The 26,997-nt window shown below is 39.5% G+C and overlaps 2 protein-coding genes across 25 annotated transcripts in view; one reads left to right on the top strand and one right to left on the bottom strand.

Moving 5' to 3' along the window:
- LOC139979698 (calcium-activated chloride channel regulator 1-like) lies at positions 1 to 25,425 on the bottom strand. 3 transcript variants are annotated; one of them, XR_011797262.1, is made up of 3 exons: positions 24,177 to 25,425; positions 5,345 to 5,515; positions 1 to 3,901 (listed from the first exon to the last, which is right to left on the bottom strand). XR_011797262.1 is itself a non-coding variant. In XM_071990735.1 (3 exons), the coding sequence occupies exons 1-3, from the start codon at positions 8,625 to 8,627 to the stop codon at positions 3,717 to 3,719; spliced, it is 540 nt and encodes a 179-aa protein (XP_071846836.1). In that variant the 5' UTR covers positions 8,628 to 8,806; the 3' UTR covers positions 1 to 3,716. The 3 variants fall into 3 exon arrangements, 1 of the variants encoding a protein (XP_071846836.1); XR_011797263.1 differs by lacking the exon at positions 24,177 to 25,425 and adding an exon at positions 8,366 to 8,461; XM_071990735.1 differs by lacking the exon at positions 24,177 to 25,425 and adding an exon at positions 8,444 to 8,806.
- LOC139979699 (uncharacterized) overlaps positions 22,379 to 26,997 on the top strand; it is a 44,285-nt gene continuing 39,666 nt past the window's right edge. For 7 of the 22 annotated variants that reach the window (XR_011797265.1, XR_011797276.1, XR_011797267.1 and 4 more), the window contains exons 1-2: positions 22,382 to 23,581; positions 25,494 to 25,625. The gene's annotated coding sequence lies outside the window, so the exon portion shown is untranslated. Of the gene's footprint in view, positions 23,582 to 25,493; positions 25,626 to 26,691; positions 26,943 to 26,997 lie in introns of those variants that run through there. The other 15 variants (XR_011797273.1, XR_011797272.1, XM_071990742.1 and 12 more) reach the window with 8 other exon arrangements.

Here is a 26,997-nt window from a genome sequence, read left to right as displayed (position 1 = left end):
GGATGCCCCCCCCCCCCCCCCTGACGGACTCAAATGGACTGCTGGCGCCCTTTTCAGCTTTTCACTCCTTTTTACTTATTCGCGATTATTGACTATTTTATTGCGCTGTCATATTGACATTTGTCATATTCTGTTGGTGTAATTTTCCGACAAAATGGCGACGACACCTATTTATTCTCCGTTTATCTGCAAATTAGCAAGGCCCGGAAAGAGTCATTTCCTGCAATCTAGGGAGTATCTTTACTCAAAAATATTTTGTACACTCCGCGCCAACCTGTGGTGGTGCTCCGCTTAGATAGTGTCGAAAGCGCCCCTACAGACCATTCTTGCCCCCCTGACCAATACCCCTAACCCCGCCACTGCCCTTACTACACTCAAAAACGTCTTGCGAGTACACTACGAGTAATAGCTACTCTCTTAAAACACCATCGAATATACAAATTACAATGTTTTTACAGACTTTTACGTGCAATCTGAGAAATTGCAGGATTGAGACCCATATTTTAGGGTTAGGTATTCGCAGCATAAAACACTCGGGAAGTGCCGTTTCCGGCCATCTGGGGGTTTGAAAAAAACCAACATTTTCTTGGACGCTCCGCGCCAACCGATGGTGGCGCTCCTTTTAGATAGTCTCCACACATTAGCCCCCCCCCAATAATTTTTCCGTTCCGCCGCGCCTGGTCTTGGCACTACAGGGGGGGGGGGGTTAGACCCCTCCCCCATATCACTCTAATGCCACTTTGGCCCCTCCCAAACAAAGGCCCTGGATCCGCCAGTGATCAAAACCACAATGCATTTTTGCATTCTGGTTCTCTCTTCATTTCAGATAATGAGCAGATGAAGAAAACCCAGCCTTTCAACCCCTGATCATAGAGAATAAAATAAAAAAAGTTAAATATTAAATTCTGTTTCTAATATCTGCAATAAAAATTGAAGCATTTATGTATATGTATATTCAGTTATTTTACATATATGTTAATTACAATAACTGCGTTACTTTATAACATATCCGTCAATACAAAAGAAGAAAAAGTGTAAAATAATTTATGTAAGCGGAAACAAGTTGAGTCTATCAAGTTAGGTTCATTCTTATATAAAGTAAACATCAACGTACTGTATACTTTTGTCTTGCTGAAAATAAGAGTCATTACACTTTATATCAGCAATTAAACTCTAGGTCCCATAAATAATCTGTAAATTTAAGCAAGAGTATTATTGACAGGTAGGAGGTGTGTGATTAGTCCACCTTAAAACAATTGCATTTATCAAAAACAAACTTATAATTATTCATAAGTTTAAGTCCAAAAGTATCTGTAACACAATTTAAGTTAGAATCTGATTATTTTCTTTTTTTCCAGATCACAGTAATGCAATCATCTTATTAAATTATTGTTGTGTTATAATGACGATTGAAACATTCATTTCTTTGGATTGAAAGTGGTATTTCTGTCACAACAGTGATAATCTAGAGGTCATCAGTTTCTTAGAATCTTTAAACTGAATGCAAGAATGATCTGGAAGCTTTTATATATACAAGCTATTTGACTTTGAAATCTTAAATTAGACCAATACTCAGTACCTTTGGTAACATTTTGGCCAAGTAGTATTTTAAAAACTAAACTTCAGCAGTAAGTGACTAATAACATACAGCTAACCGTTTCAGAAGTAGTTTAAAATGACTCAATAATTTCATCGTCGTTATTTGTTCGCACGATTCCAAGAGTTTTTTATTCTTTGGAATTCAAACAAATCTGCATGCCCCACCTCGGGATCAGAAATCAAGAGTTATTCCCCCCCCCCCAAAAAAAAAAAAATTCCTGGCCTGAAAATCTGATAAAAGTCAATGAATAGGAAGACTTTATACCATATAAATTTGGATTTTTATATGAACATTCACTGGTCTACGTCATTCAGTCTGTTAACAGAAAATTGCAATATAATGTTATATTTTAACCCAACTGCCATCGTAGTTTGCGTAACATATAACTCCTTGAATATTATTTTATTATAAACAAGTGCTTGACGTTTCTATAGTCGCCTGAGACCATTTAGAGTTTACAACATATAGTTTCGAGCATATGAGTTGGAACTTAAACATCAACTTAGGAAAAAAAGCCTTGTTTTTTCTCTTGCATTATTATGAATGTATTTGACTTATCCAGTATGTGATAACATGTGCATAGCTTACTGCTAATAGAATGTCTGTAGAATCAGTACCAAATCTCTGTTTTGTTAACATCTAAAGTCTCCCCCCCCCCTCCTCTTTGGAAATACTTTGACAGTATTCATTGTAATTTAACATCAATTCCTTTCTTTCTATATGTAAATTGGGCAATTTTCCATAAGAAATTATAGTTGTTGTTTACTTTAAAACAAATTTGAGTGTTTTGTAATAAGTCAAGGGAACTATTCCCTTCTTGATACCCAAACATTGGCATAAGTGAATCTTAGTTAACTTAAAGTTTAAGGTCACTGCTACAAATATGATTACCTGCGAGAGTGGGAGTAAAACAGGTTGTCTTATCGGGGGTGAAAATAGGTGAAAGTCATAAAACCTGGTAAACACTTAAAAAATTTATCTTGCTTGAAGTTCATCATGCGTCAGTTTATGATATCATTATTGAAAATACCGGTAAAGCATTTAATCATAGACCTCAAGGAGACTTTGCAAGACCCTTCAACATACCACTTCTGGTAATGTTCACGCGAGGGAAAGTCCCTCAAAATTCCTTTTCTTGATGGGGGGGGGGGGGGGGCGGGTGCAACTTGAATCGAATCATTTTTATTGCTATTAAATAGCGAAAAACAGTTTTCACACAGTAAGTCTTAATGGAGGTATATCCGTCTGGGCGTTAGAAATAGCAAAGAACCAGAACGCCAGTTGACTCTGTGATTCCTTGCAATACTGGATATGGGGGGGGGGGGGGTTACTGACTTACTCCATGGAGGGGGTCCGGGCTTTTAAAGTTTTTAATATTCTCTCTCACTCTAGGCAGCAGATTGTTACCTGTTCGATTTTGCATTTTGTTTAATGAGTATAATCTAATTGTTTAAAGCCCCAGAAAGGTCTGTTGGTTTTTGGTAATGGTCACATACAATTAGGGTAGTCCCGGAGCATTTTGGAGTATCATAAGCATGGCCCTACTTTTCATATTAGAATCAAGGCTTGCTGATTAGTTATTGCACTATATTCGCGAAGCAGGCATACTTCATACGTTTCATATCGATTATTGCAATTGTTACTGTAGTGTCTCTGGTGGGGATGAGGGGCGGGGGGGGATAATAAAATGACATAGGTGAGCAGTTAAATGCTATTATTGAATATTTATGCAAATGAAACCCTAAATATTTAATATCTACTGTGATTTCTGTTTAGAGTAGGAGCAAATTAGAGCAAATTACGGAAACTTTGAGAACTTTGCGAGAATGAAGTCAAGATTACCCCCCCCCCCCCCACATCGCCTTCGTTGTCCTGGTTAACTGATTGAACATCAGTAGGCTGTTCGCTCTAAATATGTTAGGAAGTCCAAGACTGGTCACTCATGCTCAAATTTCAATAACTGCCTTTGACTAGAACTCCACAAAAAACCTTTGCTTAAAACTGATACGTTTGAATTTTTTATTCGAACATTCCTCCCAATAATACTGTACAAGAGAATGGGAAAACTTGCATTTTCCAGAATCCAAATCATCACCGGGCGCTGTAAACGTCAACGTCACCATGGAATTATTACCGCAGCGACTTCCAGGTCGGTTATCCGATTCGGTGGTATGACGTCATCCCTGGCGGCAAAGCCAGAATCTACGCGGGTAGCTCCTCCCGATGCACCCAAAGAGAAGTTACCCAATTCATCTCCTTTAAGATCATCGGATGGTATTCCCGGGAGGAAGAAGCTATAATCTGAACGACAAATCACAGTAACGTCATGATCAAAGTCGTAGACTCGAGAGTTAGTCCAATCACATCATAATATTAAATTAAAAGTATAATTAATAATCAGGCTATCATACCCAAAGGAACTATAAACATGCAGGTAAACTATGTTAGGTAAACCAATGAAATGGCGTTCATTTTGTTATTTGTAGCACGTTCATCAGCAGGGTTGCCATTTGAGGGATAAGACAACGCATCGCCTCTACATAACATGTTAGCAATGCTATCAGCAGATGAGGATCTAGTTTTCACCACCTACTACTTACTATTTGAAAAATATATCCACCTTTAATTTTCTGAGACAATTAACCTTGACCGTGGGGGTATAAGGGCAAAGGCTTGGTTCAGCGGTTAGTGTCCGTCTCACAACCCTTAGGTTCCAGTATCAAAATTCCGCCAGGAACCACATTCTCTTGACCTATTCAAAAATCGCTGTAGTGCAGTGGTGATGTGCGGAGTCTTTCGTGGATTTGGTATTTCTGGTTTCTGAACTTAGGAAAAGGGCAGTGGCGGAGCGTCCATACAGTCAGGGGGGGGGGGGTGGATGCCTCCTCCTGACGGACTGAAATGGACTGCTGGCGCCCTTTTCAGCTTTTTACCACTTTTTACTTATTCGCGATTATTGACTTTTTTATTGCGCTCTCATCTACCTATTGACATTTGTCACATTTTTTTGGTGTATAATTTTCTGACAAGATGTGGTATTGTTGGCATTTACAGGTCCAAAATACCTAATAGGCACAACAGGCATTGTGTCAGGGCTACGAAAACATGAGCAACCACAAAGATACCGCAGGGATTGTGATGAAGCGAATGTACTTGCAACACCCAAATAACTTCCGAGTTATCACAAATGGCGATGATAACTATTTATTCTTCATTTATCTTCCAATTAGCAAGGCTCGGAAAGGGTCATTTCCGGCGATCTAGGGAGTATTTTTACTCAAAAAATTTGTGCACGCTCCGCGCCAACCTGTGGTGGCTCTCCGCTTAGATAGTGTCGGAAGCGCCCCAACAGACCATTTCGCCCCTTGACCAATACCCCTAGCTCCGCCACTGGAAAAGGGATTTGTTTCTGTTCTTAACTTGGTTTCGAAACAACTTTTTTGTTATGGCTGCACTGTAGTGATGTCGAATGGGGTGCCTTTGCCAACCTCAGTATTTCAGAAAGTGGTATGATACTGGGGCAGACACTCTCGTCCGTAGGTCCCGGGAGCAGGAATGGGGGGCGAATACACACCCCTGCCTCGTTATCCTCTGAACACTATCAAAAAGTGAAGGCTTGAAAGAAGCCGGTGTTCATCCATGATCTAACACGGATAGGGTCTCAAGTAAGCTACTTCCTGCGGCCTTGGGTTTAAACTAAACTAATCTTTTATTCTTCGACTCGTAAGAAGTTTAATTCCTCACCAGAAAAATTACCGTTCAACAAGTCTTCAGCAAAGAACGGCAAACCAGCTGTACGTTCAACGCGTGCGTGCGTTGGGTGTGTCACTATTATCTTCAGCACATATATCCACGTGTTATTCGAGTTTGTCAAATCAAAAGAGTATATGCCATCATTCCGTCGGAAATCTGCCCCTGAATATACAAAAACATGCCAAAACAGATTAAGGTCATGATCAATCACACAGCATATGGCCTCAAATTTAAGTGTTCAAATTAAAAAGAAAATGAATTTAATTTTTTTTTTCGAAAACAATACTCTATGCGGTTTTAATACTTTTACTTAGGCTGGTTGAATTTTCGATTAATTTCTCCATGGCGATTTCATCACGTTAGAGGGGTGACGCATTAGGGGCATATGTGTGGGTGGGGGAGGGGAGGGGGAGGGGAATTGTGTCCTCTCTCAGATTTTTTTTTAAATGTCTACGAAAACCATTATAAAATTGTAATGTTAATGTAAGGTTTTGCTAAAAAATATTTTGTGTGAGGTTAAAGAAAGGGGGGGGGGGTACACCCATAGTAGTGGTCTAATTCTTTTCACTGAACCACTTACCCCGGAATGACGACCGGGATTGGGTCGAGAGCCGCCTACCCCACCCCCCCTGGTTTTGGTCGGGAGCCACCTACCCCCCCCCCCCCCCCTTCCACTCTGCGCACGCCACTATTCCAGATCCAAGGTCAAAACATGTTTTTATCAATTGAAACTATGATATCACAACTGTTTTTCTTAAAGTTTCTTTAGTAGCTTTGATTTCAGTACTGAATATAACATAAATGGAATATCTAGGTCTCCGTAGAAAAAGGTCTTCATTCGTCGTGACACAGTGACCACGAAGACGGTTAAATTGACGCTTCCTTCGCTAGGCAATGCACAATCCGGGCGAAAAATGAACCTTACGTTACAAATTATCATCACACTTATTTAAAACGAAGCAAAACCTGCATTATATACCTGATATCAAACTTTACAAAAATCCCTTGTCCCCTGTAAATTTCCTATTTAAATAATACAATCAGTTATTTTATTACACAATTATTTGATTGCAGTGATAAAAGCAGCAAATAACGAATCTTTTCTTCATGTCATTTAAGGAATACGATGATATTTTTATAGTACGGATGCCGCAAAAGAAGAAAGCACCATGATTATTCCTTGCCTAAGACATAATGAGTCTATGCGTGGCGGAGGAACTACATACCAGTGGCGTAATCCCATGGGGACGCAGGAGGACAAACTGGTCACCGCCTGACAAATAAATACAGGGACGAAACGGGGAAGGCAAAAAGTAAAGTGGCTAAAAAAAAAAAACACTTAATTGCTTTACAGCACGAATGTCGTGGCGGATTCGAGGGTGTGTGGTAGGGGTGGGGAATGGTGCAATATTGTATCTATATATCAAGCGTGCTTATTAGTCACAATTTCTTGCCGGTTTTGTTTACAAAATATTTCAAACACGAAGCGTATGTTATTTTGTCTAGGCATAGTTGTCAGTACAGCCGGCTAATGGTAGGATAGACTCTTTTTTTGACGGAAATTAGAAAATTGACAATTTCGTTTTGGTCCTGATAAACACAAGGGGTAGAAAATATTCTTAGCTAGGATACGCTTTTCCGATATGGGGGAGGGGTCTAAGGGGAGGGGGTGCCCCTCCCCTTTGGCAATTTTTTAGTTTTGAAACGTCCTTAGATGCAATCTGGTGCATATTTCAAGTCAAATTTGATTTGCCGACGGATCTGGAAGTGGTGACTGAAATGGGGAGGGGTCTAAGGGGAGGGGGTGTCCCCCTCCCCTTTGGCAGTCTTTTAGTTTTGAAAATTTTTTAGTTTTGAAACGTCCTTAGATGCAATCTGGTGTATATTTTAAGTCAAATTTGATTTGCCGACGGATCTGGTAGTGGTGACTGAAATGGTGGAGGGGTGTAAGGGTATGTTGAACCATTCAGCCAAGTGTTGAACCAATTTTAACTAAGCTTAAAGGATGTGACTACTCGCGCACAAAGAAATGTCTCATGCCGGTAATCTGACCTAGTTTCGACTTAGGTGTAAGAGAAGTGTTAGACACCACCGTCGATCCCAGAAAATACACAAACAGCTCGCTACCGTCGGTAATAAGACACTAGTGTACAGTCACTATATGCAACTACGGTCAATACCCATAAGACAGTGTTATGAGCAGCGATGGACATCTCAGCAGGGAGTTGCTATGGAACTCCCTGATGTCAGGTCCAGATAAAAGATGAATAGGTATCACCTTTCATAACTGTCTGCATTTTTTAGCAATAAGAAAAAAAACTTCACTTGCAAGCAACGGCAGGGCGGCATGTGGTTTAGGGCGAGTCTTCGTTTCCTTTAAGTGAACTTTTATTTGACTTAACTTATACAATAAGTGAAATTTCATTCCACATAAGTAATATATAACATTAATCATTTGTATTTTATTTAAGTGGATTCTATTTCACTCATGAGGAATACATTTTACTTAAGTGTAATTCCATTTAACTTAAGTGGAATAGAATTCGACTTAGGTAGAATATATTACACTTTAGTAGAATTGGGAGGTAACTGTTAAAACGCCTTGCAATACCTCCGGCAAGGAATCCAGAACAAGTGAATACGTAAAGCAATGATTGAAGCTTCAACGAGTTTGTGTCTACCGCCCTCTACTGGCGTAAACAAAAACCACCCATTGATTGAAAATAACTTCAGCGAGTTTGTGGTTACTGCCTCTATCATTATCACTAATTAACCATTTTGCGTAATTTCGGGAAGAATTGAGACACTCCGAACTTGTAGGAAATCAATAGGATGAAATTTCCGGGAAGTTTGAAGGATATCAGACATCACCATTCGGATGTATTGAATCATTGGTTACACGTATATTTGCCATCCGGTATACTTACCTGCTGGTTGCAACTAGTTAATTCCATTAGACTTTTAACAACAACATTGGAAAGCAAAGGATGCAAATAAAGAGTGATTTCTTACCCCTTCCCCACCTCACTCCTTGATGACATGACCGACTTCAAGTAATACGTTTGAGGGAGCCAGAAATGAGTGACCTACCGGAACCATCATCGAATAAGTGAAGATTCATTATCTCTTCATGTTTGGTTGACCTCGTGACCTTTACCGTCACATTTGCACCAAGGATTGGCTGATCAGATTGGCTTAGCTCAGCAAAAATAGCGATATGTTTGCGACTATCGGAATGGTCGGTTTCTTCTCTGGAGAGAGCCTGAAATTGCATTGAACAAGTGTTGCCCGTGCTCCTCAAAAGGTAACACCAACTTGGCCAGTTTTACAACAGTCACTGTCATATATAGTGTACCAACCTTAACTCTATAAGTAATGAAAGGAAACATAAATAGCGTTAGTCCCAACTTTCCCAATTCAATTCCTCCCACTCACCCATCCTCCCCCCCCCCCACGCCCCTACAAACATTTAAAACGACGACTGTGTCTTTCCGCTATCACATGCAACATGGAGGTTATACAGTACCTTAATTGGATATAACAATTAACCATGAGTAAGAAAATATAAGGGGTGGGGCGGAGGGGAAGGTGGATGACTGTATCAGAAAATTGCAGTCAAGGTTGATACGTGCAGGTGAAGTTCAACAAATTCAGTTTCCTATAAATAAACCAGAATGCGAAACGCATTGAGGTTTCGATGGCTTCATTGCACTAGACTTCTGCTTGTAAACCAGAAATAGCTGTTACAATATAAATGGCCCGAAGATATAAATGACACTATGGCATGGTAAACACAGGTCAGTTTACTGGGCAGGGGGGGGGGGTTGATATAAATGACACTATATAAATGTTGATTTATAGCTTCACTTCTTGAGGTATTGTGTTTACAAAGTTTTTCAGAATTTGACCCCTGGCGACCCCAAATAAACTTTGACTTCCACAGAAAACAATTAGGTTCTTCTCCGTTATAAGGGTCTCCTACATACAAAATGTGCTATCTGTCCAAGCTTCACTTCTAGAGATATCGTGTTTACAAGCTTGGCATCAAAACACACACGCATACATTCACATATGAATGCATATATATATATAACTATTATCGACACCAAAAATGATAGAAATAACCGTAAAGAAATTATCAATTTCAAAAACCAACGAAAAAACCTTCGCTACGCCCCTGCTTGTGTATTCCATAAACATTGCTAGCACACAGTTGCATGCATGTCAGCTTGGTAGGGAATATGATCGTTCATTTAAAAATAATAAGAACCCTACTGAAAACTATATACAAAGGATTCTATCCATAAACATCACATGAAATGTCAGAAATGTTACGTGATGTACACTGTGACGAAGAGGCCTTAACGTTATCGGATGGTACGCACAGTCACGTTTTCTTTTAGTCTGTGAAGGTGAAAAAGTCGTTTGAGTTCAACAGAGATGAAAGTCATAAAACCTAGTAAACGCAGTAACTCAAAATGTTTATCGGTTGGAAGTTCATAATGCATCAGTTTATGATATCATTACATCATTGAAAATAACGGTAAAGCATTTAATCATAGACTTCATGGAGACTACGCAAGACCCCCTTTCACTTATCACTTTCGAAAATGTTCACGCGAGGGAAAGTCCCTCAAAATTCCTTTATTTTGATGGGGTCAACTTGAATGTCTTGTATTACTTTTAATGCTTTTGCTGACGGAAACAGTTTTCAAACACAAAGTCATAATGAAGGACGGTAACATTCGTCTGGTTTGGTCGTTAGAAATAGTAAAGAACCCAGGGACGTAGCGAAGGTTTTTTCGTTGGGGGGGTGTGGAGAATTTGATTTGCCGACGGATCTGGAAGTGGTGACTGAAATGGGGGAGGGGTCTAAGGGGAGGGGGTGCCCCTCCCCTTTGGCAATTTTTTAGTTTTGAAACGTCCTTAGATGCAATCTGGTGCATATTTCAAGTCAAATTTGATTTGCCGACGGATCTGGAAGTGGTGACTGAAATGGGGGAGGGGTCTAAGGGGAGGGGGTGCCCCTCCCCTTTGGCAATTTTTTAGTTTTGAAACGTCCTTAGATGCAATCTGGTGCATATTTCAAGTCAAATTTGATTTGCCGACGGATCTGGAAGTGGTGACTGAAATGGGGAGGGGTCTAAGGGGAGGGGGTGTCCCCCTCCCCTTTGGCAGTCTTTTAGTTTTGAAAATTTTTTAGTTTTGAAACGTCCTTAGATGCAATCTGGTGTATATTTTAAGTCAAATTTGATTTGCCGACGGATCTGGTAGTGGTGACTGAAATGGGGGAGGGGTGTAAGGGTATGTTGAACCATTCAGCCAAGTGTTGAACCAATTTTAACTAAGCTTAAAGGATGTGACTACTCGCGCACAAAGAAATGTCTCATGCCGGTAATCTGACCTAGTTTCGACTTAGGTGTAAGAGAAGTGTTAGACACCACCGTCGATCCCAGAAAATACACAAACAGCTCGCTACCGTCGGTAATAAGACACTAGTGTACAGTCACTATATGCAACTACGGTCAATACCCATAAGACAGTGTTATGAGCAGCGATGGACATCTCAGCAGGGAGTTGCTATGGAACTCCCTGATGTCAGGTCCAGATAAAAGATGAATAGGTATCACCTTTCATAACTGTCTGCATTTTTTAGCAATAAGAAAAAAAACTTCACTTGCAAGCAACGGCAGGGCGACATGTGGTTTAGGGCGAGTCTTCGTTTCCTTTAAGTGAACTTTTATTTGACTTAACTTATACAATAAGTGAAATTTCATTCCACATAAGTAATATATAACATTAATCATTTGTATTTTATTTAAGTGGATTCTATTTCACTCATGAGGAATACATTTTACTTAAGTGTAATTCCATTTAACTTAAGTGGAATAGAATTCGACTTAGGTAGAATATATTACACTTTAGTAGAATTGGGAGGTAACTGTTAAAACGCCTTGCAATACCTCCGGCAAGGAATCCAGAACAAGTGAATACGTGAAGCAATGATTGAAGCTTCAACGAGTTTGTGTCTACCGCCCTCTACTGGCGTAAACAAAAACCACCCATTGATTGAAAATAACTTCAGCGAGTTTGTGGTTACTGCCTCTATCATTATCACTAATTAACCATTTTGCGTAATTTCGGGAAGAATTGAGACACTCCGAACTTGTAGGAAATCAATAGGATGAAATTTCCGGGAAGTTTGAAGGATATCAGACATCACCATTCGGATGTATTGAATCATTGGTTACACGTATATTTGCCATCCGGTATACTTACCTGCTGGTTGCAACTAGTTAATTCCATTAGACTTTTAACAACAACATTGGAAAGCAAAGGATGCAAATAAAGAGTGATTTCTTACCCCTTCCCCACCTCACTCCTTGATGACATGACCGACTTCAAGTAATACGTTTGAGGGAGCCAGAAATGAGTGACCTACCGGAACCATCATCGAATAAGTGAAGATTCATTATCTCTTCATGTTTGGTTGACCTCGTGACCTTTACCGTCACATTTGCACCAAGGATTGGCTGATCAGATTGGCTTAGCTCAGCAAAAATAGCGATATGTTTGCGACTATCGGAATGGTCGGTTTCTTCTCTGGAGAGAGCCTGAAATTGCATTGAACAAGTGTTGCCCGTGCTCCTCAAAAGGTAACACCAACTTGGCCAGTTTTACAACAGTCACTGTCATATATAGTGTACCAACCTTAACTCTATAAGTAATGAAAGGAAACATAAATAGCGTTAGTCCCAACTTTCCCAATTCAATTCCTCCCACTCACCCATCCTCCCCCCCCCCCCCCCACGCCCCTACAAACATTTAAAACGACGACTGTGTCTTTCCGCTATCACATGCAACATGGAGGTTATACAGTACCTTAATTGGATATAACAATTAACCATGAGTAAGAAAATATAAGGGGTGGGGCGGAGGGGAAGGTGGATGACTGTATCAGAAAATTGCAGTCAAGGTTGATACGTGCAGGTGAAGTTCAACAAATTCAGTTTCCTATAAATAAACCAGAATGCGAAACGCATTGAGGTTTCGATGGCTTCATTGCACTAGACTTCTGCTTGTAAACCAGAAATAGCTGTTACAATATAAATGGCCCGAAGATATAAATGACACTATGGCATGGTAAACACAGGTCAGTTTACTGGGCAGGGGGGGGGGGTTGATATAAATGACACTATATAAATGTTGATTTATAGCTTCACTTCTTGAGGTATTGTGTTTACAAAGTTTTTCAGAATTTGACCCCTGGCGACCCCAAATAAACTTTGACTTCCACAGAAAACAATTAGGTTCTTCTCCGTTATAAGGGTCTCCTACATACAAAATGTGCTATCTGTCCAAGCTTCACTTCTAGAGATATCGTGTTTACAAGCTTGGCATCAAAACACACACGCATACATTCACATATGAATGCATATATATATATAACTATTATCGACACCAAAAATGATAGAAATAACCGTAAAGAAATTATCAATTGGGGAAAGACGTTTCAACAAACTTTATACAATTTTTAGCTTATACCAGCATGCTGGTGTGAGCTATTGTTACAGTGCGGCGTCTATCACTCTATCACTCTATCCTTCAACAATTGGTAAAACCACTCCCACTCGCACAGTGTTTGATGGAATTTCATGAAACTTGGACACAAGGACCATTGGGTATAGGGCCATCAGAGATGGTCCAAAATTTGGGGTGAAAGGTCACCTGTGGGCCGTAATGGGCCATTTTGTGGAAATACGCAAAATGCTTCTTCTCCTACAGATTCCATGGTACAATGTTGAGGGTTTGTCACGATAGTACTATGGTAGTTTTACCTTCAGGGTGTTCATGAATTTGAGATCAAAGATCAACTAGGGGTCTTTTGTGGCCCGGGCCGCGGCCCTATATTTTCAAATTGCTCCTGTTCGTACAGTGTATGGCCAATTATAATGAAACTTGGTCACAATGTTCCTCGGGATGAGAGTTACGAGGGGTGCTCGGAAAATTGAGGTCAAAGGTCATTTAGGGGGTCATCGGGGGTCATTCTTTGTAATATTTTCAAATATCTCAATCTCCTCAAGATTTTGATGGATCATATTCAAAGTTGAACTGATGATTGTTGGATTGTGTATGAATAAGGTGATGCCTAAAAAATGTTGGTCAAAAGTTAATTAATTACAATTATTCCCCATTGTTTAAAAAAATCTGAGCCTTCACTTTTTGCCAAAGCTCCTTTAATTTGTCTCCCAGTCACTGCAGTGTTTGTTTACATTTGTGGTTAAGCTCTGCCGAGGCTGTTAGTGGAATTAAAGCAGGACTGGGAGTTGTTATTAACTGTTGAACTGTAAGCATGAGATCCCTATAGCCAATCAGCACTTGCGGATTCTTAGAAGTCTTTGAGCCTGAGGTATGTACAGCAGCTTGTGAAGTTATGTCTTGTAGGGAGTGGTTGTTATGTCTGCTAAGGTAGAGGGGGAGAAAGTTTAATAGGGTAGGTCAGTGGTATTGTTTGAGAGAGTGGGTAAAATAGGATTTAAAGGGGAAAATAGGAATTATAGCCAGTGGTGTGGCCAGGATTCTGCTAACGGAGGGGGGGGGGTATCCCTCACGGGCCCAAAATTGGTTTTGTGGGCCCTACATTTTTCAGCTCGAAAAGGTATGAGCTTCTGCACCATTGGTGCTCTAGTTAAAAGATGTGCAAGTGAAGTTTACACCTCATGCAAAAGAGGAAGTTTACAAAAGAAGTTATATTCATAACAAAACCTGACTTGAGCTAGAAAGAGCCAAATGTTGATACATTTGGCGGATTCTTTTAGTAAAGTTTGGATTTTTAGCGTACGATAGATGAAGTCTGTATTTCTAAATGGAATGATTGCTTAGTAATGTTGATATTTTTATGTATTTTTAAATTTTTAAATAATATTATGTTTAACGGTCCAGCGACCCTCCTCCAATATTACAGGAGCTAAACAGACAATACGACCTTACGATTATCGTTAGTTTTCTCTCGTTTTACATCTAAAACAAGTACAAGGAATGAAGACGACAAGTAGACAAGATTCAATGTCAGAGATAACATAACGTTAGAATATGATTTCATAAGGTTACCAAAACTGTCCTTGAACTTACTATTTAATTTAAGAGCTCAACTTGGAATTAAATGCTGGAAAGGACAACAACTGGCAACGGCCTTAGGAATCAGGATCATAACTACTCACAGCTACTCACTTTCTGACTAGGCACCGTCGGCCACGACTAGCTATAAAATCTTTTATATAGGTGATGCTTACTCCAGCCGACGATGTCTCAAACTATCATCGTTCCTTCCTTAATATTCTCATCTTCATCCTCGTGAATAGGCTGAAGTAATCAGATTGGACGGGGAAAAAAACAAGGAAGAATAGTTATATATTTTTTATGACCCTCTGGTTAAGGTCATGAAAGATCAATTCTAGAATGGAAGCTGTATACGTCAAATTGCAGTAAATATACATGCTGAGTGAGTTAGGATTTGTTTCTTTCTATACATCTAAAGCAATGTATACATCTAAACCACTATCAGTGTAACATGCCTATAGTATTCAGACATTTTGAAATCTTAACTGGGGTCACAAAACTTGAATACACAAGGACACATATTTTGATATCTCCAGGCAAAACAAACTAAGGTGGTACAAAGAAATGCTATGCAAAAACTGGGCCATTCTGTTGCTACACCATAATTTGAAAAACTGGATAATAAGTGAATACCTGGATGAGTAGGTGTTTTCTTACACAATATTATCAGGTTTTTAAAATATAAAATCTCACAAAATTTCAAAACTTATTTCAATATTGTAGCCAATAAATATTTCCCTATTCTTTAAAGAAATGTTTTATATGCTATGTCATCATAACATTCATGCATCTTTGATTCATCAAAAGCTGATAATTGGTCCCATTTTACGTTTCATATTAAGTAATTTCTCTTTTAACGGGAAATATTACCTACAAATCAATGGTACCGCTATGGGCACTAAGATGGCACCTTGTTACGCCAACATATTTATGCACGAATTAGAACAGGAAATGCTATCCACTTCTCCTCTTAAGCCATCACATTATTATAGATATATTGACGATATATCTTTTGTCTGGCCACATGGTGAAGAATCTCTTAAGTCTTTCTTTGATCAGGTTAATTCTTTCATGACAGCATTAAATTTTCTGTCGAAGTTTCCAAACATCAAATTTCATTCCTAGATGTTCTGGTCAAGTTGGATGGCAATTCCTTAACCACTTCGGTCTATTATAAGCCCACTGATATTCATATGTATTTACACTTTAATAGTTTTCACCCACATAATCTCAAGAGTTCTATTGTTTACAGCCAATGCCTTAGACTTAAACGCATTTGCTCCAACCCATGTGATTTTAAACACCAGGTATCCATATTAACTGGTTATTTCTTGAACGTCGGATAACCCCTTCACTTAATTAGACAGGGTATTTCCAGGGCCGACAAGTTGAGCCGTGAGGACTTATTAAAATACAAGTCTAAAAGTCCCAACACACGCATTCCGTTCGTTACCAGTTACAACCCCCTCATCAAATCTTTCATTCGCTCCATCAAACAGGAATTTGCTGTATTTCAAGACGATCAGTCTGTAGGAGAATCGTTTAAGGTACCCCCCATGCTAGCATTTCGTCAACCCCCCAACCTTAAATTTCTTCTCACTTCCTCCAGACTCCCCGCTCAGTTTCCACCTCCGCAGGCAATTTTCCTTGCGGTAAACCTAGATGCCAAATATGCCCCCATATTACCCCAGGCACCGTGGTCAAGATTCCCAATGTTGACTTTAGTCTAAGACCCCCTTCCCTCTCTTGTGATTCTATTAATGTTATTTACATTTTCTATTGTTTACTTTGCAAAGAGGGCAATTATGTAGGTGAAACAGGCTCCCGATTCCGCTTACGTTTTAATAATCACAAAAAATCTATTCGTGATAATTTTGCAGGATTCCCAGTTTCCGAACATTTCAATCTTCATAGTCATTCTCTAAAAAAACCTAAAATGTATTTTAATTGCCTCGGACTTCAAATCAACTGCTGACCGTAAACGTAAAGAAATCGATTGGATCTTTCGTATTAAGTCTCACATCACCGGCCTCAACAAAGACTTGGGACCCCTTAACAACTATCAGTTCTACGAGCATATGTAATCCGTTCTTTGCTCCTTAATCCGCTTCCTGTGTAGTCATGGTTTATTTGGTTTTAGTTCTATCATTGCAACTTACACTTATCTAGCGTAATACTTTCATTGTGTCACATTTTGTACTTCTCATTCGACTGCCAAGTATTGTTGACGAAGGTCCCAGGGGGACCGAAAATTCCAATATATTTTCTAAAACATTACTCCTTATTTGTCAATTATGAGTCATATCTTATTTCTCTGGTTTTCTCTAATAATATTTTCTTTTGGAGTAAACGTGGATTTTCGTTATATTATATATATATATATATATATATATATATATATATATATATATATATATATATATATATATTATATATATATATATATATATATATATATATATATATATATATATATATATATATATATATATATATATATATATATATATATATATATATATATATATATATATATATATATACATATTGCCTATATGTGACTATGTGTAATCCATGGGTTAGCATAGGATTATCATTGAAATAATGTTGCATGAAATTTTGTTTCTCTTTGTGTAAATGTATCATGGTTGGAAATGCAATTAATTTTTCCATTTATATTTTTATATCTTTTTTACCATATGCTTCTTCTTCCTCTTCTCTGTCTGAGCTCTTTTTGTTTTGACGTTGGCTGAAATTTTGTCTTCTTGCTCTTTTTGTTTTCCTTGTGTTTCAGACAAGTTCTGTTACATTTATTCATATAGGTTGTCTAATATTTTGTAACATTTTATGTGAACCAATTTTGAAACTGTAGTGAGTGCCTAAAATGTGTACTAAACTGTACAGCATGAAAATTTATAAATTTATGTACTTAAAAATAGATACGATAGATATTAGATGCCAAATTTTACTGAGTATGGATGATGCAAGGAGATTCAAGCCAGCGATAAGACATCTTTAGTTTGTATATTAGTAATAAAAGGCTGGTTTGTAATATTTACTCTCTTACACCCCCCCCCCCCCACCATTTTTCAAGGAATCATTCATTAATGTGCACTGCTTCATCCCATGATCTTTAGGTGAATGAGTAAAATGTCATTTGTTAACATTATCCACAAATATTTTAAAAGTCCAGTATTTATCACTTATGCAATTTCAAATCATTTTTGATTGCTATGGTATTTAATAATTAAATCTTCTCATATTCTATTATTATCTGGATGTAATGTGGAAGGTACTCTGGAAAGGACCTTTGATAGCATTAGCCATTTTTGCAGATTTGAGACTAACAACTGATGGTCTTTTATCACCTTAGGAATGGCACTGACTAGCTTTAAGTATTTTACATATAACTATCATATCATAATAATGATTGCAGTTGTTTGATTGTTCTACAAAATTCCAAACAGAAAGCAGCTTTACAGTAAATTCATGTGTTAACATTTCTATGAATTAGGGAATATATATATCTGGTATCATATATAGTTATGGTTTCTAATGTGTTATCTCTGTATTAGCCAGTGGCATGTGCAAAGGGGGTATAGGAGGGGGACCTACGTCAGTGGGGCGATTTGCATTTACCTGTAATAGATTCAGACCACTGCTAGAGGTGTTCACCTCCCCCTAGAGTTGAAGAAGATAAGTGATACCTGGCTCATTGTGGAAGTGGAGGAGCGCCCCCAAATAAATGATACAAATTGGAATTCACATAATTTACAAAACTCAAAATGATACTGCCTCTTTATCATCAGGATTGTTAGTTCTTTGCCACCTGCAATGTGTTTTGTCAACGTTGCTCATCCTTCTTGTAATACTTATTCCCTTTGAAGATCTTTCCACAAACACCGACCCCTTCCCCCGCCCGGCAACAAATTTGCTGCTATGAAATAAATAATAGAACTCAAAACAGTGATGCATTACTTTCATCAAAGCATCGATAAGAGAAATCAGAGTGAACATTTCGTTTGCCTGTTCCAATGCATCTGCAGATTTGATGACAGCCCTCTTTTTCCCCACCCACCACCAGTCTCAGATGCGCAATTACTGGGACTTTATCTGCACTGCAGTGACACCACACTATCTTTGAAGCTTAAGTTAGAGCACAAGTCTATCACCCCCCCCCCCCCCGCCAAGAAGACAAATTGTGGAAACCTTGTGTCATAATCTACCGTATCTACCACCTACCAGCCTAGTAAATAACACCTGCATTACGCCTCATAAGGATAGGAGGTTGTTGGCAATTGGAAATGACCTTATTGGCTTCCGAAGAATCAAATAAAATTTCGCGAATGAAGTCTCATAGCCTTCAGCACGTTGATAAGGTGCCTACTTTCGCTACTACATTACGTGCAAGCAGTTGGATGTGACAGCCCCCCCCCCATGAAAGCTTGTCCCCCCAGTCGCTCCCCCCCCCCACTTGGATTTTGGGTGTCCAAAAAAAAAAATACATGTGCGAAAAATATATCATTGGTCTGAATGGTTTCGAATCTCCATGATGACCACTCATGAACGACCCTTCGACCGCGGACCGGCAGTAAGCTATAGTTGCTGAAAAACCGGACGTGACATATCGCATAGGCCTGGTTTTCACTTCTGGGACGTAGCCTAAAGCTCTTAAAACCGCTAAAAAACCAAATTTTCAAGAAAAGGAGACAATACTATCGCTGAGAATCAGTCTATCATTCTAATAATGTTTCAGACGCACTCTTTGATCATGTCAGTTTGACATATAGTTCGGCCATTCAGTATGTTACTTGGCTGAAAGCCCAGTAAATCTTTCCTTATTTTCCACTCGCAATTTGCAGATTTGTCGAAAAATGTCAATGCCGGTGTCAAACTCACAATTTTGTGGTATGACTCCCAGGACGGCAAGTCGAGAAATATAGCTTTCTTCGCCTATATTACGTCTGGGGACATTTTAGGGCATCGTTCCTATAGGCCTATATCTGAGGACATGGGGTCATTCCTTGACCAACTTGGTGCACTATAATGTGCCCATTTCGGAGTAAATGTATTCACAGATTGTTAGTTGCCATGGGTTTGAACAAATGAGGGTTATTCTCTCCTGAAACATAGGGCAAAATGGGGCACAAGTGCACGCTGTGGACAGGTGGCCCCTGTGATGCTGCAGTAGACTCTCCTTCCTGTATTTCTCATATTTTTTATTTTGTTTTATTTATGTTAGAGGGGGCACACGGGGGGCTCAATGTTTTTTAGGGGGAACATGCCTCCCTGGTCCCCTCTTGGCGATAACACCGTGTTCAACTCCTGAACGCTAGTGCTCAACTTCTGAACGTTGGTGTATTATATCCAAACGTCTAATGTTCTATTTCTGAGAATAAAACACGAGATGTTCCGAAATAGAACATTAGGCGTTCAGAATTTGAACACTAGGCGTTCGGAAAATGAACACTATAGTCCGAAGTTGAAGGCGTTGAAATACGGTAAGGTGTTCAAATAAGCGCCCAGGCGTTCCAAAATGAACTTAGCAATAACTTAGTGTTCGAATAAGCGTCCGGGCGTTTAAAAAATGGAGAAAAGTGTTCAGAATCTTAATACTAGCGTTCAAAATATGAATTTAACACCAAGACGCGTACATGTTACATTTTACGCCTGAATTTGCAGTTAATAAGTCCGCACTATTATGGTGGAGGTTTTTTTTTTTGGGAGGGGTGAGGGTACCAGAAAATGTGCGTCACGCGACAGAGGAGAAACGCGCGGAACGCGCGGAAAAAAATCGGTAAATCTATACGAAATTGGTATATAAGGAAAATAGAAAGGTACATACATATAATATGATAAAAGTAAGGATTTGCTCGCTGATTTGCCGACTGATCTTTTGCGCCAGAGGGTGTGACACCCCTACCCCCCCCCCCCCCCGTAGATACACCCCTGTTTGCCATGCCAAACTAGGTCACTTTGGTGTAATTCGGGTTAGTCTCCCCGTTGTCAAAAATTATCCCTTATATGCCCCCTTGAAAACATTCATCGAATTTGGTCGCAAAATGAAATCGGTCGGAACTACGCCTATCCGACTCAGAATTTGACGCTGATTTCATATATGAAAACGGTTACCCCCTGCCCTTCAACTTTTGATAGGGACCACATCCGGGAAAGTAATATTTTTGGCGAATAGATACAAGTTGCCCTATATTCGCACAAATAATTGTTGTTCCATCCGTCGCCGGGAAAGTGCATTTACCCTATAGGTGAAAGATGTGTACGCGCTAGATGTCGCCCTTTTTCGACTTTGAGGGCGCATATCTCCAGAACCGTTGTTCCAATCGACTCGGTAAAGTCACCAATGAGCTAGCCGTAGCAAAAAGTACCCGACATGTTATTTTGGTGGACCTAGATCGATGCTGAAATTTTTATCATAATCCCGAGGGGTGGGGATGGTTGTGGGTAATTCCGGTTCCAGTCACGCACCCCGTTTTGGAGATGTCGTAATTTAAAGTGTTATTTTTGTACACTACACCGGTAGTAAATGGTTTTAAGTTTGATTTTTTTTTTTTTTTTTTTTTGTAGGCCTATTTTGGGGAGCCCATTCCTCGAGATAGAGAGGTACCAGACGGGTAGTCTAACCACAGTTGGAAAGCCCATTTAGGGAATTTCACGAGCGGTGCGCACTTTGGATGTATGGGGCGTACTTTTGGCGTAGAGTGCCCCAAAGCAATGGCGTAGGAGCCTCGTTTGATTGGGGGGGGGGGGCTGTAACGACTTGCCCGAAAAATATAACCAGAATTTTTCGCGCGCTGCGCGCGCGTTCCACATGTCAATGTGCACATCATATAGGCATTCATCGGTTTTTACATCACATGCTAATAACGTAAAATCATATTACCCTTCCATATTGGTTAGAATTATTTGAGAAGTTGTTACAACAATAATGATATAAACAAATAAGTTCAACCATTAAAAAACACATTGCAAATTTTTCTTCTTTTAGTAGGTGCCAGTGGCTGAGCTAGGGGTATTGGTCAGGGGAGAGAATGGTCTGTAGGGGCGCTTCCGACACTATCTAAGCGGAGCGCCACCACAGGTTGGCGCGGAGCGTACAGGAAAATTTTGAGTAAAGATACTCCCTAGATCGCCGGAAATGACCCTTTCCAGGCCTTGCTAATTTGCAGATAAACGAAGAATAAATAGGTGTCATCGCCATTTGTCAGAAAATTGCACCAACAAAATGTAACAAATGTCAATAGGTATTTGAGAGCGCAATAAAAAAGTCAATAATCGCGAATAAGTAAAAAGTGGTAAAAAGCTGAAAAGGGCGCCAGCAGTCCATTTGAGTCCGTTAGGGGGGGCATCTGCCCCCTCTGACTGTATGGACGCTCCGCCACTCAGCATATTGCCCAAATTCCCCCCCCCCCCCAAAAATGAAAAACACACTGCATATTATTATCTTTCAGTACCGGTAGGTGCCCAAAAAAATTTCTCAGCATATTGTCCGAATTTTCACCAAAAAAATTGAAAATACATTGCAAATTATTTTCCTTTTAGTAAGTGCTCGAAAACTTCTCAGCATATTGCCCGAATTTTCACCAAAAAATTGAAAAACACACTGCAAATTCTTGTTCTTCCAGTAGGTGCCCGAAAAATCCTCAGCATATTGCCCGAATTTCCACAAAAAAAAAACCGGTTTTAGTGCCCTCACTTCGGAAGTGAGCAACCGACGCCATCTTGGTTGGTGTAGATCGAAGCACCTTACCAGCCACTATCATCCGAGCGAGATACAGACACATAGCCATGGGCATGTAGAAATAAACAAAACCATGTTAACCCTAAGGTAACCCTAGGGCTTCTTGGGGACTGCCACCATTTTGTTTTTCAGGTTCACGTGACCGCAAAATGGGGCGTGTATTATGTTTATTTGCAGCGAAATTTGCAACTTTTTACGATTTGGTATTTTTCGGTCATTTTTACCAAGTGATCCGGTGACGAAATAGCTTTACCCAATGGCAATGCCAGAATAGTTTCATGATATTTGGCCACTCCTACGACGTTTTAATGTTTTTTGGAATATCCGCCAGTTTGAGCACTTGGGGCGGTCATAACTTTCGATTGTGGGGTTGTACTTTGACTATGAATCCTGGGATGAATCCTGGGATGAATCCTGGGTGAATCCTGGGATGAATCTGAATCCTGTGATGAATCTGAATACTGGGATGAATCTTGTGATGAATCCTGGGATAGCTTCAGGTTGGTGCCAAAAGTTTTTGATTTAGGGTGGCATACTCCTAATAGAATCAATATCCATCCGCCCGATTGTTATTCTATCTCAGGAAAAGTTCCAAAAAGCAGCAGGAGAATATCTTTTTTGTTGACCCGTTATCAATCATGATCTGGGTTTTTCTGTGGCTTGCATGTTGAAGAGCATAAATGAAGATACATATGGAGCCAAAATTGGGTCAATTTAAAGGCATTGAAGAGTCGCCCCAAACCGCGTGCGGCCATCTGAAAAAGTTAACTTTCCGTGGCTTGCAAGTGACGATTTGTTCGTGTCGCTACAAAGTGCAGACAGTACAGTAATGAACGTGATACTTTGTTACCTTTAGCTGGACCTGAGATGTCCATCGTTGTATTGTCTGTACACTGTGCTGTAGGTATTGACCGCAGCTGTACAGTTATCCAAACTTTCTTAAACACACGGCGATACACTGTTTCAGCATCCTTCCTATACCAATTTCTATGCACGGAGTAGGAAGAATGACGTCATACGACATCGACTGAAGCCACTCATCAAACTGGTGGCGCTTTGCTTGTACGACAAGCACAGCCGTATATAGCTCTGACGACAAGTAGAGACCCTCTCTAACGACAAGAAAGTACCAGCGCGAAGTACAAACACTATGCCTTTGACATAACTAAAGTGATAAAGTTTACATAAAGCACTCCAAATGGTGATATCGTGTGCCGCATTTCGCCAAAAATGTGGCAGTGGACTGCAGCTTCCACAGGCAATTCTTTAGAAGCGATAGCAGAAGCATTTACATATGAATAAAATTACTTAAGTGTCGTCTGCCAATGCATCTAATGATCTAGGGCCTAGTGAGTATATAGTGCTGTATTGTTATTCACTGGACCTAGCCTAGTTGGAGAGTTGGATGTACAGTAGGCTAGTATTAGTAAGCCTACTGTAGACCCCTAGGCCTAGACCTGCTATACGGCTGTCCTTTTGGATGCGAAATGACTTAAGCCTAATGACAGCATTATCACCACCTCATTTTACTTAAAACTTTATCCCTAACGATAGATCCACATGCCAGAATAACTGAAGATGACATTTACATAGCCTACCTTGCCCTTGGTCTACTGAAGAGTAAGACTCTAACGTAGGTTGCGCCTAGGTCATAACGAAGCCTACAATATTTCAGTCTTTTAATTTATCTACCAGAATTGTACAAATATTCGAACACATTCTCCATTTGCAACATATTCCTAACAATGTTCAAGTAAGTGTGGCAAAAGGGTATATGGCCTAGGCCTACTGTAAGCAGTAAAGCAGGCTAAAGGCCCAGCCAGTAACCTAATCTGAGTCTTGAGGTAGGCTAGGCCAAAGCCTATAGCCAGGTATGTTCTAATTACAGGCAATTTGCATAAATTTACTCAACTATGATTTAAAAGCCTAATGATATTCACTGACCATGTTTGGACAAAGCTTTGTAGGCAATACAACACACTCAAGCCACTACTCGTGATAACATCTCATCAATTGATGACAATATGTGACTGAATGTAGATATGCATCAAACTGTTTGCACTCTCATTCATAAGGTGGGATCTGTTATCCTGCATAATCTACTACCCACTTTGTAACATTAACATTTAACTGAAAGCTGCATGCACAGACTAATATGGAAATATTACACAAAAGTAGGTGTGTGGAAAGGGGGAGGGGAGTGGGGTGGAAGGTGGAGAGAGGGTTGCTTCTTCACTGCATTTCCCTGGGACAACTATGACACTATCTGAGTGGAGAACTAATATAATAAAAGCAAGAAAATGTTTGCCATATGTTTCTCTGATACCGGAAATGACACTTTCCAGACATTAAAAGTTGCATAAAGCACTTCACTTGCTCATAAGAGGCAAGAAAATGTTTCAAAGTTGGTTCTCATAAGTCAGGAGTATAGTACTTACTACTCTGATCTGGTCACCATAACATGTCTCTCTTGTGAAAAGTACACCTACTCTTTTGGAAAACTGGGTAAAATGAAATTCCGTTTTCAAAGTCGAATGGACAATGTATGTATGATGACTTATAAATGAACTGGCTCTTTGCCTCACTTTTCTCAAGGCTTCACGGCTTCAACACACGATTACTTAATTTATGCCACATTGAGATACTTTTCTTGACTCACAGGCAAAATGGTTATCTCAATGTACTCTCATTAAGAAACCTGAGGGGCACAGCCACTATTTCGAGGGAGAGAATTAGAAATTGTCTTTGATTTTCATTGAGATAGCAGGGGCACTACGGCAACTTTGTAGTTTTAGTAGGAAAACAAGGCTATTTACATACACTTGTGAAGAGGCACCAAGGGGCATGGTTTCCAGAGTGAGAAAAAACATGTAGAATTGACAGAATTTTAAGAGCAACTTTTCTTTCAGTGTTTTTTTGAAAACTGTACATCAAATCCTTAACATTTCCTGCAGCTGCTCAATATTTACTGGCTCTTGGCACAAATTTTGCTGGAGTTTTGGACAATCTTAGAGACTTAGATGATAAAGTTGTAGGATGATCAAGAGGGCACCTAAGGCATTGAAAGGGTTAAAAGGCATACCGCAGTTGTTGCTATCAGTGATGGATGATTTTTCAGCTCATTACCGCAAGAGGTATTTTGCCATCCACCTGCTTCCTGACGTATATATTTTTACGTTCATTGAGTGTGTTTTTTTTTTCTTCTTTCACCCTCTGTCCGTCTACATTGTTGGTTCTCTTTTCTTTCATCTTCCGCTGCAGTTTATTCTCCCCACAAAAGGTCGCTATCGAAAATTTAGGAGATACGGCTCAGTCCGAGTACAAACATGGCTCATCTCTGAACACGGAGTCCAGTGGTAACGATAGCTACAGGGACATTTTAACCAGTCATAAGTAAGTTTCACTCTCTAAACATGTTTTATTTTAAGCAAGGTTTTGTCAGCTGGCAACATATTATCTATGTTTTATTCTTTTGTAAAACAATTCAAAAATAAGAAACTGACTGGGAAAAGTAAATGCAATGTATTGAGACAAGTTATTGGATAATCCCAAAGCGAATGTTTACTTACCATAAATGTAACTGGTTGAAAGGTAACACTGTGTCTTGGTAACAACATTGTAAACTATCTCAAGTTGTAAAGGATTGGGAAGGTAAATAGAAGTGGATTTGGGGTGGGGGTGAGTGGAGGAGGGGTGGGCGGCTAAAATAAGCTGCTTAAACGATATGATTTTTAAATTTACAATATAAACAGTTGACTGTACTGAAAACTGCACAGTGCATTTTAAAGTACCTGTAGACCACTATCTATTTCTTGCTGTAAAGCAGAACTCTTTGTGACCTTGTGTTGAGTTTGTTTTGATCTCATCTCCCTTCATGTAATGAATAGGGAGATGAGATATTGTACTTCACCCCACATCAAAAATGTAAGTGAGTGTGCGTGTGTGTGTGTGTGCGTGAGTGAGTGAGCAAAATTAAGTATGTCGCAAACTCCTAGACCCCAAGTCCTGTCGAGTTCAAGCTTGGTGGGTGGGTGCCTGACCATGTTAACTCATGCCTGCGTGATTGATGACGTCAAAGAGGTCGAAGGTCAAGAAATCTAAAAATTAGTTTTTAGCCATTTTCTGCATACCAACTTGTTGGACAAAGGCATTAAACCACATTATATGTAGAGAATGAAGAGACAAAGTTTAAAACAAGACAGATTTAGCTGTTTAGGCTTGTAGTTAACGGGTAAATTGAGTTAAAGTTAAAATTGGTCTAAATTGTGCAAAAGAGTGTGTCCTACACTGTTAGTCCGATCAGGTTCAAACTTGGTTGGTAGGTGCCTGACCATGTACTGTAAACTTGATCTTTGGTGATTGTCTAAATGTCATAGGTGAAAGGTCAAATACCCAGAATGTGTAGCCATTTCTGGAAAAAGTCATTAAACCACAAATATGTTGACTATCATGAGACAAATTTTAAATTAGAACTTATGCAGTTGTTTAGGGTCAAGGTCAAAGTTCATTGTAGATCCATTCCATCATAAAAGAGATGAGTACCATAGATTGCCATCTTGTCTTATGTTTTAATCGTAATAGATGCTAAGATCCCATAACAAGGGAGTTTATTAGGCAAGTTTCAGGAGAGATATGATTGATAAAGATGGCTACCTTCAAGGTATGCAAGGAATTAAGATGACTAATGAAGCAATCCATGGCAGAATGAAGGTGAGATGACAAAACTATTAATTAATGGATCATTCAACTGTCAATTTGAGTATAG

This window comes from Apostichopus japonicus, chromosome 14 (assembly GCF_037975245.1).
Source record: "Apostichopus japonicus isolate 1M-3 chromosome 14, ASM3797524v1, whole genome shotgun sequence".
NCBI lineage: Eukaryota > Metazoa > Echinodermata > Holothuroidea > Aspidochirotida > Stichopodidae > Apostichopus > Apostichopus japonicus.
This window is presented reverse-complemented; position numbering and strand designations above follow the sequence as displayed.

Coding starts and splice junctions, on each gene's coding strand:
- LOC139979698 (XM_071990735.1), bottom strand. CDS start 8,627: ATGCAATTTCAGGCTCTCTCCAGAGAAGAAACCGACCATTCCGATAGT. Junction 5,516..8,443: donor CTTATTCGATGATGGTTCCG/GTAGGTCACTCA, acceptor TTGTATATTCAG/GGGCAGATTTCCGACGGAAT. Junction 3,902..5,344: donor GTTGAACGGTAATTTTTCTG/GTGAGGAATTAA, acceptor TTTGTCGTTCAG/ATTATAGCTTCTTCCTCCCG.